The sequence below is a fragment of the Pleuronectes platessa genome, chromosome 8 (assembly GCF_947347685.1).
Source record: "Pleuronectes platessa chromosome 8, fPlePla1.1, whole genome shotgun sequence".
NCBI classification, from domain to species: Eukaryota; Metazoa; Chordata; class Actinopteri; order Pleuronectiformes; family Pleuronectidae; genus Pleuronectes; species Pleuronectes platessa.
In genome coordinates, this window is record NC_070633.1 from 16,605,407 (window position 1) to 16,619,943 (window position 14,537).

Genomic DNA, 14,537 nt, shown 5'->3' on the forward strand with positions numbered 1-14,537 from the left:
TGTGATTAGAAAATAACAACTAAAGGGATTAACCCTGCCTGTGTTAATGTGAGATGAATGTTAGCATCGTAGCATCTGTGCTTCTGACTGTACATTTTTCCTGCTCTCCGAACATTTCAGCATTTCACCATCCAGTCCCAAATCCTCCTACAACAACTTTGCAAGCAGAACTCTTCTGAACACTACATTACTTTTTTTTTTATTTGCCCTTCCCTATTCAATTTAGACATATACTTTTGTAAACAGTATATGAGGCGGCTGTGGTTCAGGAGGAAGAGCAGGTCGCCCACTAATTGGAAGGTCTGCGGTTTGATCCGTGCCTCCTCCAGCCTGCATGTTGAAATGTCCTTGAGCAGGATGGGAAACGCAGTATGGAGGTGTATTTATGAGTGAATGTGACTCATGGTGTAAAGTGCTGCGAGCTGTCGTTAAGACCAGAACAGCGCTATGCGGTCAAATTTAAACTGGGGAACAACAGCTTCACTTGAAGAAACGGAGGGAAAGAAAAGTGACAATACAGGTGAAATAGATAAGAAAAGATTAATTTAGGAAGACAAAATAATTAAACTCATTATTTATTTCACAATTTTTTTTCATCCTCTTAGGCCTAGTATAAAATAAAATAAAATATGGAGCTGTACACAGTAAGATAAGCAATGGAATTGTTGAGGACACAAAAGAGCTTATTCAGACACGTGGCGCTCCTCCTCTATTCTCTGCGGTGAATCTGCATCTCTCGCGCCCCTCTAAGCTGAAATTAAAACTGTTAAGACTAAACTCCGTACATAAGTGGATAACCAAGCTCTTCAATCCGATGGGACAAGCAAGCACAAGAATGGATGCAACAGCTTCCCAGGCGGAATTTCCCTGTGAGTGTGTGTGCATGCCTTTGTTCTTTTGTGCGTGTGTCTGCATATCTGTGTGTGCACGTGTGTTGTGCTAAGAAGCCTGTTCCTCGCTGCACTGTGGCGAGGCTGGCTCTCCGTCCCCACAGGCTGCTAGATTACATGCTGTTTTACAGGCATCCAAGTAATCCCTCAGACTCGTGGCAAATAATGCGGCCCAGTCACTCTGGTGTCCTTCACAGAGCGAGTCCACTCATTGACATTTAGGGTTGTTTGTTACGCCACATAAACAGACCCGAGCCGTCTCTCCGAGGGAATTTACTGTCGGCTCAGGGTGCCACTGCTGCGTAAGGACTGATAGCGCCCGAGAAAAAATGTCACTGCTATTTAAAGAGACACTTTATGTCCTCGCTCATTACCACTCATACGCTGATATGAAAAACTAGTAAAGATAGTTACAGATATGTCAATACAAACTGAACCGAAAAGCCTGCCTTGCTTGGGACCAGAATAAATTGACAGATATACTGCGATTGAAGAAGCAGGAAGGGTGGAGGGGATGGTGGCTCGTATTGACGTCCTGATTAACACACTATTATACCGTTTTTTTGGCCAAGTGTGTGACTTTCTCTGATTTGATTTCCAAAAGCGAAAACATTTTCCCTCTGGGAATTATTTATATTGCTCTCCAGTCACTGCAGTATCCTATAGTCTAATCTTTACCGGGAGACTTTATGCTAAATGCGTGAGTAATTTATTGCCCTGTCAGGTTAATTCCCCACTGACTGTGGAGTCTTGGAGAGGAACACCAAACAAGACTGAATAAGCAATGGGCCATAAAACTGAGATGCATTGCCTTTGTATTGGCTCCTGGGCATGCTGTACGGATTTTTCATGTCTACCAATCTCTCCGACACTAATTGCTTTGGTATCACATTCTAGGGAGCAGTAAATTTCTGTGAGGTGTATGGTTCGCATTCTGTAGTGGGTCGGATCATCAGAGGTATAGCCCAATTTTATTGAGGCACTAAAGCCCCAGAGCACCTTGCTCCTGAGAAACTGCTGAAGGGACGTTGCTGTGCATCGCATAGAGACAAGCAATTCAAAACGAGACACAGGAGGACCTATGGATCTACAATCTATTTCAATGGGCCTATGAGAACCATGAGAAGGCAAATTAACCAAACAAAATAAACCAGAATGGAGTCTTCCTTTATCCTACACATCAGATTTCCACCAGTGAGCACATATCATCTGAAGTCTTGTCACTCGCTCCTTGTACCTTCCCGGAGCTATCGCACCTCAACGTGACTAATTGGATCCCACAGAAGACGCCACATCTTCAACTAACTCTGCTGTGCAGGTGAGGCAGACCCTATGCAGCTTTTTTCTTGCTGTGTTTTCAAAACTGGACGACTTTGTCAAGGGAGTTATTTAAAAATCCATGTATATTTTAAAGCAAGAGTTAAAGACAATCCCAGGTTTATTGTTGCTCCCAGACCAGAGGGGGAAAAAAGTGCAACACAACAAACAACATAAACAACAGAATAAGACAATGAAGGGTGGGTGTGTTGCGTGTGATCACTGGTGATTAAGGTGCCCATCCCCATGTAAACAGTTAAAAGTAGCCATGTTTGGCAGAATTAATTATAAATAAATAATGGATTAAAAACAGAGAATATAACTGTGGTAAGTAATGTATATAACCCAATATGTTGATTATTAATTAATGATCAAATATTTGATCAATTAATAATAAATACCCAATATATGCATAGTGCAATGTGACTGTACCACTCTAACTGCATATAGAGATGAAAGTACTTGCATATATGTAAGTACAATAGTTAAATAGTAATAGTGAAGAATGTATTTGTAACAGTAAGTAGTAAATATATTAAAGTATGTTATTGTGTATCATAAGTATAATATATTATGACACTAAAATACTATATTACAAAAATATGAAAATAATGATAATAATAGTATTAATTAACTTTGATATGTGTTATTTGTGTGGATGGTCTATATTGTGGTATAAAAAGGCCTGACAATATAAAACCAATATAATTATACCTAACATAAATAAATGAGCTGGCACACAGAGGTCGTTACATATCGAAAAAAATAATAAATAAAATTAAGAGTGATAATAGGTGTCACAGTTGTGATGATCGGTCGGTATCTAGTGCAAGCTTGTTCGTGTTTGTGTGTGTGTGTGTGTGTGTGTGTGTGTGTGCGTGAGCGTGTGTGAGTGTGTGTTGAGGTGGGCACAGGCTGTTTAAGAATCTGACAGCTTAGGGGAAGCAACTGTTGCAGAACGTCATACTGCTGGTTTTGATGCTGCAGAACCTGCGGCCTGAGGGCAGTGCGACAAACAGTCTGTGTGGGGGCTGGAGAGAGGGGTCGGGGGGGTGGTCCTCCATGAATAAAGAGGCTGTGCGTGCGCAGCTTGTCTGTAACAAATGATAGAGAGGGTCACCAAGGTCTCTCTCTCTCTCTCTCTCTCTTCTTTATATTACTATCAGTAACATGTAGGAAATTCATGATATTACAGGGGATCTACTTAAAAACATCCTGCTTAATGTCCCTCCCTCCGCTCCATCTGCAGTAATCAAGTTCTCCCTGTGCTGACACTGCCCTCTCAGATGAATGGTTATACGATTCAAGATGTGCTTTCGTCAGCCCAGATTAGCCGCTGGCTGTAAAAGTTATGAGTCAGACGTGTTCCAGAGAATCCCAGTCTTATTCCAAGTAGTTTCAACTCCTTCCCTCTGTGAGAGGGAAAGTCGTGCAGCCCGACCCGGCCAAATGGGAAATGTCTCTTTCAAAATGGATTGTAACATTCAGTTATTCCTGAAGTCTGCCGAGTAGCCCGGGTCGGATTGAGAATCCAACAACGATGACCAAACCTTGTGCAGCATGTGCCAAGTCCATATATTCCATGAGATCTTTATGGCTCCGTACTGTGACAGGCGTTGTGCTGCCGTTCGGCTTTGTGTGGAGAGAAACACATAAACTGACAGTAATCACTTGATCCCGGGACAGAGACTGAAACGATAACATTGCGCAAAAAACAATTTTCCTCTCTTCGCTTTTCCTCAACAAGGCTTACGACAGACATTCTGCTTCTGATGCCATAGTCGCGCTGGACACACCTACTTAATATTGATAATGCTGGAGGTAATGTAGTTGCGTGCAGGACCCGTGCCTTTTGAAATCTGCTCCAAATGTGGCCAGCGGGCCCTTTGTCTGAGAGAGTGCAGTGGAAAAATTGGCACGGCTATTAACCCAAAATTAAATATTGCCTTCTTATGGCTTTTACCCTCAGCCTTTACTGAGAGAGCGGTGAAAAGAAGAGGAGAAGTCCATGTCAGCATAATGTCTGTGAGCAGGAAATGAACTTCGCAGGTGGGTTACTGATTCATGTTTTGAATATTAAGGAACTACACCAAGAGGGGAGAACTCTTGCTCAGTGAAAATGAAGAATTATGAGTGAAACGATGCTTTTCTTTAATGATGCAATTCTGCGTAATTAACTTGCACATATAAGTGAGATATCAGTTTAAAGCCATGCGCAATACTGTGCTATGTGACATGAACATATTTCAAAATAGAGGCTGCGCTCTTTAAAGGATGGTTAATTTTAAAGGTGTAGTAAATTCTAATATTATAAAATATAACTATATTTTACTGTGATTTTAAGTCCTTCTTCGTAGATTCACTTACATCACCAAGCTTTGCATTTTAATTCTGAGAAATGTAGTGTACGAAGAGTGTGTGTGCTTGTGTGTTTGTGTGCGTGTGTGTGTGTGTGTGTGTGTGTGTGTGTTTGTGTGCATTGGGGATTGAGGGCGTCCTGTAAGTGAAAAATGTGCAGATCTTTGCAGAAAGCTCCTCACTGCTATGCTGATGGCAGGTTAACTCGCTTAGTGCACGAGACTGTTGTTGTGTTGTCCATAATTAATTTACGACTGATGTTAGTGGGTAAACAAATTAATCCACAACACTACAGTGGATGTTTACAGATCCAAATATGTAGATCCTGCATGTGTTTGTCTATCTAGCTGGGCTTTAAACTCTAAAGCTTAAATGTGGTAATATTTGTCTGGTTTTCTAATTATTCTACATGCTATTATAGTAATCCCATCATGATTGTCTTTCGATGCAAATTACTGGATGTGAGCCTCAGGACACTGGTGAACTAAGTCATGACCCCTTCATGATTCATAGAAAATTCCTAATTGGGTCCATTTGGGGGGAGAAATACCAATCATCATTCGATCAGAAATAAATAATAAATTCAAAGTTTAATCCTTCTCACTGCTGAAAGCTGGATGTTTTGCTTCCATTTGCCTTGTGTACATAATGCTGATCTGGCAAAGTTAAAGAATCAATTACATATGATCTCAAAATCTCCTAATCCTATGGGATACATTGAAGAGATTACCACGGATGTCCTGCATCTTAGAGACGCCTCCGCTGCACGAATCACATGCAGACCAAGACCCTCTAAGCCTTGTGGTGATATGAGCCATCCGACAAACATCTGAATTACTGCTGTTGACAGGGGGGGGAGAGAGGGTGGTGGTGTTTCTTTTTCCAAGGTGGTAGAGAGAGAATTGAGATATCATTCAAACTAACAGCCCGCTGACTCAAGCCTCTGTTAGTGTTTATGTGGGAGAGGTCAGGGTTTCTATTCCACTCAGGTTAACTTGTGTCGTATATTCTCTGCCCACAATGGGCAGAGGTTATTTGGATGAGAGTCGGGAGGATAGCTCAAACACACAGTTTACAGCGTTGGGATTAAAGGTTGGAAACAAAAGGTGTTATATCCTACTTGATTTAACAGCTCTGTATATACAGTCTAGTCTGTTGGATGAGAAAGGTTCATTATATTCCGGAGGAGGCATCAGAGAATGAGAATAATTCCGCCAGCACAGACCAGGATATAAAGGAGTCGCTGCCTTTTTGAGTTATCTTTAATGGTCACGGCACCCACACAGGTTTTAAAATGTGCTACTAAACATAATTAACTACATTTAATAGAAAAACATTTTATCGGCTCAAGGTTCAAAGTGGGATTTCCTGCCACAGAAACAGCAGAGACCTAATGATTTAACCTTATTATGCTATAGATATAAAACATCACATCTTACGCCCACATGTTAGCATGAGATATTGTTTTTGATTGACTCCGCCACTTAGATGAGACCGATTGAAAACAATCTTGAGCACTAATAATAGATGTGAGAAACCAAATCAATGAAAACATGGAAGAAACCGATGGAACAGATTTGCTGTGGACATTATGTGAATGAAAGTAATCACTGGAGGGGGCATGCACAACCAAATGACTGACACGTCTTTTTGAGGCAACAGAGAAACGGCTAAAAAAACTTTTGTATATTTCACAGCCGGCAGAGCTCATTTCTGGAGCCAGCCTGAGGGATTGTGACAAATTACGTGTCAAAGATTTATGATGTGAGACGTAATAGGGCCACCCAGCTGGTGAAGTAGATGAATGTGCATATCTCAGTGACATCCACACATCTGCTTAGCCGCTGATGAACATGAACGAGCCATGACACAGTCGCTGACCTAATTCGCTGTGCTGCCACGTACGTACTACAGTTAATGTCCATACGTTATTTACAGAAATGAGTTGTCCACCGGCTTGCTGTTGGAGCCACTGTATGATCAGACAACACTGATTCTTTGGCCTAATTTACTTCATTGATTTATTGAGATTATCTGTGTGCAAAACAGTTTAGGTAGGAGAAAAATAATCAAACCCCTTAAAATGTATTTCCAATCAGGTTTAATTTCTGAAAGTCAAATTCAAAAGAAGGGAATCTTTACAATCCAGTACATCTGAGAAAAGGATATATTTTATGATCCAACAGAGAAGAACCATTTAATAATTCAGTATCATTGTCAAAATGATGATGGCCGCGTTGTATTTTACATGGCCGGCATGAACTCAAGGTCCCCCTGAGAGCTGGAGAGTTAGAACATTTTACTGTAAGGCACATCTTTTATGAATGCTCTTTTCACACATAGGGACCCTAAAAATGAACATCTGCCAATTATGCCAACACGTAGAGCAGAACATTGTGCTGATTCCAAAACTGCATCTTAACCCAGAATTATTCATGTTCTGTTCAGAGATCCCAATCGTCCACTGGCCCTGGCGTTTATTAAGTGCACACTGACACATTTTTGGCGGTATATAGGTAGAGAGTGGTTATTTACGATTGTCTGTTAAATCACAGCGAGCTCTCTTTATAGAACAAAGGGGGCCGGGTTCACTTTCACTGTTCACTTCATCACCAGGTGTATGGAGCAACAACACGCAGGAATCAGAAGAGCTTAAAGGAGCAGTCACCTCAGAATGTCACAGACAAGATAAAAGGAGAGGTGGTCTTTTCATCCTTGATGTGGAAAGATTCTAGTGTTCTGCCAGACAGCATCCGCGCACGCACACACACACACACACACACACATCTCTAACCTGTTTACTTCCTGGAAGAAGATGTAGGAACACATCGTAGTGGTGGGGGGGTACCTGAAATGGCAGGGGGTGGGATTGATAGCTAAAAAAAAAGATCTATGATCCAGTAGCTTTACACAAATATTTTGGTGCAAAATACATTAAGTAACCATCGTGCTATCTGCTAGTCACGATAGCCTCTGGCTTTTAGAGTGTTTTGCAGCATCAGTCTAGATAATGCATGTGATTTCACTACTTCCTCTTTTTATAGGTCCGGTACATGAGGTAATTGCCCTTTCCCGCTATCCACTTTTAGCTCTATGAAAGAACGCATTAGTGTGTGCTGTGTAAAAAACTAAATACTCCGTGGAGCTGAGCGGAGGCACAGTTCATGTATTCTGGACCACAACACAGAAAAGGGGGGAAGAAAAAGCCTCGGCTTTCGGTCCACTGAATAATTAAAAGGATGCTTTATTGGTTTCTTCAACCTAACATGCTGTGGACAGTGAGGGTGAGCTGTCCCTAGGTGAGCCCTGGAAACAGCTGCCTGCCCTGGATGAATTGGAAAAATGATAGTTGTGCAGATCATTTAACCTTATCCTAATTAAAGGATGTACATGCAGCATGGCAGTGCAACGTTATGAAGTTAAAATGCTGTAGCATGCTCTTCATTAGATTTAATTGTTGAGGCATATTTAATCTCTGGAACACATTTGAAGTATTATTACTATGTACTAACAGTCTCACTTTTTAATCCTGGCGTTCTGCCTCAGACGTCAGACTTTCTCGATGAAATATTATTCATTTTCCTGTGAAATGTGAGGGCACCATGTGTTCCCAAAATGGCATTATGCTAACTGAGCATATGCCATGCAAAGTGAGTGATGCGGCGCCTCAATGTTTGCCTCGTAAGTATCTTGCACCTAATAACATACCTCTCTCTGGCCTCCACCTCTGCAGGTTCCTCTGTGCTGCTCTTCACATTTTCCTGGCCAGTGTTGGGGTCCTCTTTCCTTGTGGCGTTGGGTGAGGAGCTGCTCTTTATGGTCTCCTCGTTGATCTGGAGACCCTGGATAGTGTTCTGTTGGTGCCATGTTTGTTGCCCCGCTCTGACATAGACAGGCGTGGGCCCTGGCGTTGGTGCCAAGATGCTGTGGGCCGGGCTGCTAGTCTTCCGTAGTCCCCCAACACCTCTGTCCCGTGAGTGACTCTTCAGCCGTCCCTGGGTGGGCGTCCCTCTGTGGTCCAGGCCATCCTGTTGGATGTAGCCTCCCACCCCGCCAACGCCACCACCTCCACTGCCTGCCGAACCTTGGGATGAATGGCTGAACCAGCGCCAGCGAAGCCTGAGGATCTGCTTCACGTCAAATTCCTTCTTCCCTGACACAGACATCCTCCTCTGGGTTTGGAGATGAAGGCAATGGTACGATGAGTCCCCAAAAACATGGAGAGCAGAGAGGAGAAGAGCCCTGGTTTCAGTCCTCTCTGACTAAAACGTGCCTCTTCTCTTCCGTTATTGTCTCACTACTATCATGACCGCCCCCTCCTCCTTCTATTACTCCTCCGTTGTTCTTTTATTGGAGATGGAAAGCAGTCCTCTGCAGCTTTTGTTCCTGTGCCTGCGACTACTACCCTCCCTCCAACTCTCCCTCTCTGTCTTTCTCTCTCTCTCCTTCCTCCTGTGCTGCTGCTGTTTCTGTTTGCTGCTGCTGCTGCTGCTGCTGCTGCTGCGCCGCTGGAGCTGACTTAATGCACATGCATGATCCACACACCCTCCCCTTCGCCTCCTCTGCTTCGCCTTCTCTCTCTCCCTCTCTCTGCTCGTCTCCCCTGTGCACACACACAGTGAGAGACAGACACAGATACCCTGGAAATTAAATGAGAAAATCTTCCCAGCCCTGCCTCTGCTCCTGTCCTGTGTGTCCCTGTGTGACTATGTATGCTTTTGTGATATCAGGGCTGCCTGCTCTTGCAGGGGGAGGGGAGGGGGGGTTTCATTGAGCCAGGATGATGAGGTCACACCTTAACAAAGTAAATCGGTGCTTGCCGAAGGAGAGAACGAGGAAGACTACTAACTACACTGCATGATCTGGACTCTTACTAGGAGCTTGTAATCCATTTATGTATGTACACTCAAGCTCATGCATTCAGAAAAGCAGGGAGAGATAAATAAATAACTCATAAATAACCAACTCACACTGTTAAAGGAAAGTGAAATTTATCTCACACCAGCATGCACATGTGCAGCCTGCTATTCGCTCATCAAACAGGAACCCAAGGGGGGATGTCTCAGTGTAGGTAGTCATGCAGAAAAAAAATATTCTCCTTCAGTCCCTGCTTTGAAAGCCCCATGTGATTACAAGTGAAAAACTACATACTGATGAACCTTCAAGGTCAGTCAGCTGCCGCTTCAACAGTCAGGGCTTCATAAAACCGTCTCCTACATTTCAAAAATAGATCCTGCTGCTGCGGTTGCTTAATACTCCTCCGATGTAGGTAATTGATATACAACAACTAAACCCCTGCTTAAAGGCACAGGGGCAGGGAAACAGCATACAAGGTCGTTTAGGTACATTTGATCAATCCATTTACAGCATATGAAAAGTCTGGCAAATGCTGTGTGGGATATTTTGTCATTACTATTGGATCTGGATGTTTCAGCTACTTTATTATGATCCAGTTGCCAAAGGAAACTGTATATGCCCATGAGGCAGACAGTTATTACTTACAAAATGATTGACAGACTATAAACCACAACATTCCTTACACCTGCTTGATGCTGCATATAGCATCTGGTGAGGATTTATGGATATTTTAAATTGAAATGACTCAATGCTAATGCTGAGATCCCTATTCACACTGTTTTTACTGTTTATCACTGCAAGCTTACACACTGACATTCACATTCCTGTGATATGGATCGAAATAAAAACACAGTCTTTCTGTACTCGCTCCAAATTTCCACCCCCATGACAAAGGTGAAAGAACATTGCACTCAAACTGCTGGATTTAAACACTGCACAATCTCTAATCCGCCTCCACCACCTCCCACTGCAGGTTTGTTACCGTGTCCACTAATATCTACCAGGAGGACAACAGTGGACCTTATTTGATGGGATAGTTACACAGGCATCGATCTGATCTATAAAAGATGTTTAAATATCTTCCACTCACAGATTGCACATTGCGTCTTTTCTCTGATGATAAATAACGTATTTACAGCTGAGGATGACATGGAAACTGTTTCTTGCCCCTCACATAACACATGGGCTCATTGAATCATCTGGAAACGCCTCACAGCTCACTCGTCCTTCCTAGCTGAGAACGTCTCTTTAAGTCTAAGTCCCTGTGTTCTTCACACATGCCAAACAACAACACACAAAGGCTCATAAGATTTTCCGACATGGTCAAGAAAAATGCAATAAAACATTTTCAGTTCAATGCATTATTCAAATCATTTCTATGGTTACAATTACAGAAGGCTGAAAGACAACATGAAGTGTGTGGCTCATCCGTTGTATTTCGCATTGTAGAAAGTGTTTATGCTAATGATACAATAACAATGGAAGAGCTTCAAACATTGTTTTCACAGTCAAGAGGCAAACCACTGAATTAATAATAAGGACTTTCTCTGTATATACAAATATTTTATATAATATTATGCGATTTTGGAGCCTAACTGGTTAGAACTGGGGATGCAAATAATTCAGGGGGTTCACACACATGCTCTTAGTTGGTGTATCTTCAAAAGCATCAGCTCGGTTGCCCTGGGCTTCAGTTGTCCATAAAAGAAGCCATTTTGGTTTGCTGCGCCGTAGACCTTCACCTTTTGACTTTAACCATTTCACAACAGAGGTACAATCATACATAACGTACTAATGAAATGCTTTACTTCCATGAATTAATTGTAGAGTTTTTATTGATAATGCGTCTGAGTACGTTGTCCACACTTTTTATGGTGTTGGACTGAGTGACACTGTAACCACTCTCATTATGTCCTTAAATAGCTTGCAATACATTTATGTTTAAATGTACAGTAAGTACATTAATTGTGTTATGAACCTCTCTGTACTCTTCTACAACCAGGATAAGAAATGTTTAATTATAGGCCTTCACATTTACATGATCAAAAAATAATATTATTCCCCATACTGCTACCTATTTTGTAACTAAACAACCTAATTATCTAATTTCTTGATTTGGTTGTTTTTATTTTATACAAAATTGTCTTAATTTTACAGCTAGAAATAGCTGTATATGTGCTAAACTGCCTCCAAAAAACAAATAATAAAAAGAATAGGCTAAAGGTTTATTAAAGTGAGATGTGATTTAATGTATGGAAACAGATCACACTGGGTAACCTTCCCTATTCTTGCAGGAGTCAAGGACACCATCTGGCCGCACTCTGCATTATGACACATGGGATGTCAGACTGGTGTGGTAAACCAAATTATCATCCAACATCTGCCTCCCCAGTCAACATACTCTTTCTTTAACCGGACAGGACAGGAAGATGAGCTCCAGTTGAAATAGAAATCAAGATGTCTTGATTAAATGTTGATATATTATATTATTATATATAAGGCAAATACAGCTTAGATCAATATTAATCAAACGTTTCAAAACTGTATAAATGTAAAATTTGATAACAGTTCAGCATTAATTAATCATAAAAGCATAGGTTAATCTATATCTTTATATGATACAGACACAGCATCTAATCTCGAGCATACTGCTCATATAAATAGTTATTTGAAATTTCAGAGCGACATATTAAACAAGTTGAAACGAGTTTGAGCCTGAATATGTGTTACTGTACCTCCCAAATCAATGAGAGAAACAGTTTAAAACACATATGAATCAGATTAACCAAGAAATCAGACTGCATGAAAAACTTTTTTACTCTCTTTCTGACTATCCCCTCCAATGTGCTAAGGGAGGTGTTCATTCACCGTCGAAAAAGTCTGTCATCGTGCTTCTTACCTGGAGAAAGGGATTCTATTCGTTATTCTTCAGCGTTCAACCAGTGGAATTATCGTCTAAAATGACAACAACCCCGACATACATGGAATCCGAAAAACTTACACATCACAACCGTGCAGGACTGTTCCCCTTTTTTTCTTCTCCTGTGTCCTTTCCTTTCTGTGTCCTGCTCCACAAAGGAAAGGGGCACTTTCCTCTTTCAAAGGAAACTCCTGAAAAAGTTCCTTCCTTTGCAGTACCACAATTGTGCACATGCAGCCACGAGTAATGGGATCACATCCTGTGTTCGAGGCACAACACTGCTCTCACAAAGCCTCACCTAAAAAAACTATAACACTTGTTTTAATTAATCTGGTCAACGTGGGAATATCTCACATTTCTGCCTGATAAAAAAAAAATATTATTGAAGCAAGTCAATGTTTGTTCACAGCAAATACAGTTTAAATATTTATGATGCCAAATAGATAGTCATCGATGTTAATGAAACAAAACATTTAACTGAATATGAATGTGATCAAATTCATTTTAGCATTAACTAATTTCAAAAAACCTCTGCCAAAAGTCTACAGAGTTGTCATGGTGTATATATTAGATCCTTGTAACAGTGGTTTATTGTAGTCCAACCACTGGGTGGTGTATTTTCCATTCCTCAAAGAAGACCCATAAGTATACTGTTTTGATATTCCACGGGTTTCAAAGGACCCTACAACATTTTAATTTTGCCGTATTTATCTTGTTATCTGTATTCATCTCAACATAAAGGCTAAATTTGAGTGATAGGACCAATGTAATAAATGTCAGTGACAGTAACGAATAAGAGGGATTCAATTTTACTTATTACCATAGATATGATCTTTCCCTGAGTTTGTTAAAGTCCCAAAACTTTTCCATAAACAGTATGTAACTGATTTTAAGTAATAATGTAGAAAATGAAGACAATTTGTAAAGATAATCGATCATAATCATCTTCAGCCCCCCTTTATGCAAAACATACGTTGTGTCCAAAACCACTCATAATCACTACAGTCCACAGTCTAGTGAGTTCGCCATTTTGTAGTGCTGTCTGAAATAAGTCAAAATGCATCATTAAAAGAAGTGTATAAAGATGATCACTAAACAGGCAACATAAAGCCATCATGCATTGCGCTCATGGTGTAGAGAGACGAGAGGAGAGAGGGCAGCAGTAGTACATTATAGCACAAACTAAGACAAACAACTTTATTTCTACATTTAAAGATGGTCATTTACCGTGTTTTTTTACCTGAACGTAGTAATACTACCTGTCTGAATTTCCACCGGCCGATGTTGTTGTACGTCATAATCCTGTGACAATGATGTAAAAAAAAAAGGAAAAGTGTCCCCAAAATAATTGTTTTGCTGTTGAGCTCACCATAAAGTACATAGAAGACCCTATACAGTAAAGTAAGGGGTTAGTGAATGAGTGGGTAATTTGCGACACAGCCACAGTGTTTTGTTCAACATTCAGCTGTTCGCCTACCACTTTATTGTTTTGGTTTGTTATCATATCTCTCACAACATCTTTTTCCGATTTACTGTGGAAAGAGTAAAATAAAAAGAAACAGTAGGGAACCTATTTATGTAAATTTAAACCATATTGGTATTCTGCCTTTCATAATTTGTCTCTATATGGCATAATTGCATGCCAGTGACTGTATTTCAAGTTCAGCTTGACAAAGGTAAAGCCAATCGTCTTGATCTCGCCCTGTTGGATGCCTGTGGTATAGGTAAAAACACCAACACCTCAATGTAAGTGGGTGGAACAAGGGATAAACTAAGCAATCATAGTGGTTTCTGTCAGTTTTGGTAATTTATATCAAATAGGTATATGTTCAACTTTTGACTTTTATTCTAAGTTTGATTTGACTTAGTTATTAGATGCTGTAAAAATGGGATTATATGTAGTGATAGAAAGATGAGATTCATAGAGCCAACCCCAGGTTGGTTGGCTCAACATAACGTCAATGGCACAAGGCGTCTTTCTCTGTTTATTCCAAATGTGAAACTTTCAGTTCCTATTGAAGCAAAGAAAAATCAGCTAAGTCCAGGCTTCATAAATCCTTACAGAGATAACCTTTTAAGTGTCGTCAAGTGTCCCGTTGTCTTGTCAATTATAACTCGATGTTTTTGAAATTCTAAAACATATTTCCTGTTTCTTGTTGGTTTATTTAAGTATTTTTTTCAGTAGACTTTGCTGT

At 40.8% G+C, this 14,537-nt stretch overlaps 1 protein-coding gene across 3 annotated transcripts in view; it reads right to left on the bottom strand.

The window, feature by feature from the left end:
- Positions 1-13,536, bottom strand: part of klhl4 (kelch-like family member 4) — a 30,035-nt gene extending 16,499 nt beyond the window's left edge. Inside the window, exons 1-2 of one of the 3 annotated variants that reach the window (XM_053429071.1) lie at positions 12,322-12,542; positions 8,274-9,168 (exon numbers count right to left, since the gene is read on the bottom strand). In XM_053429071.1, the coding sequence (XP_053285046.1) occupies positions 8,274-8,731 (458 nt within the window). In that variant the 5' untranslated portion in view covers positions 8,732-9,168; positions 12,322-12,542. Of the gene's footprint in view, positions 1-8,273; positions 9,169-12,321 lie in introns of all 3 variants that reach the window. The other 2 variants (XM_053429072.1, XM_053429073.1) reach the window with 2 other exon arrangements.
- Between the last annotated feature and the right edge of the window lie 1,001 nt (positions 13,537-14,537).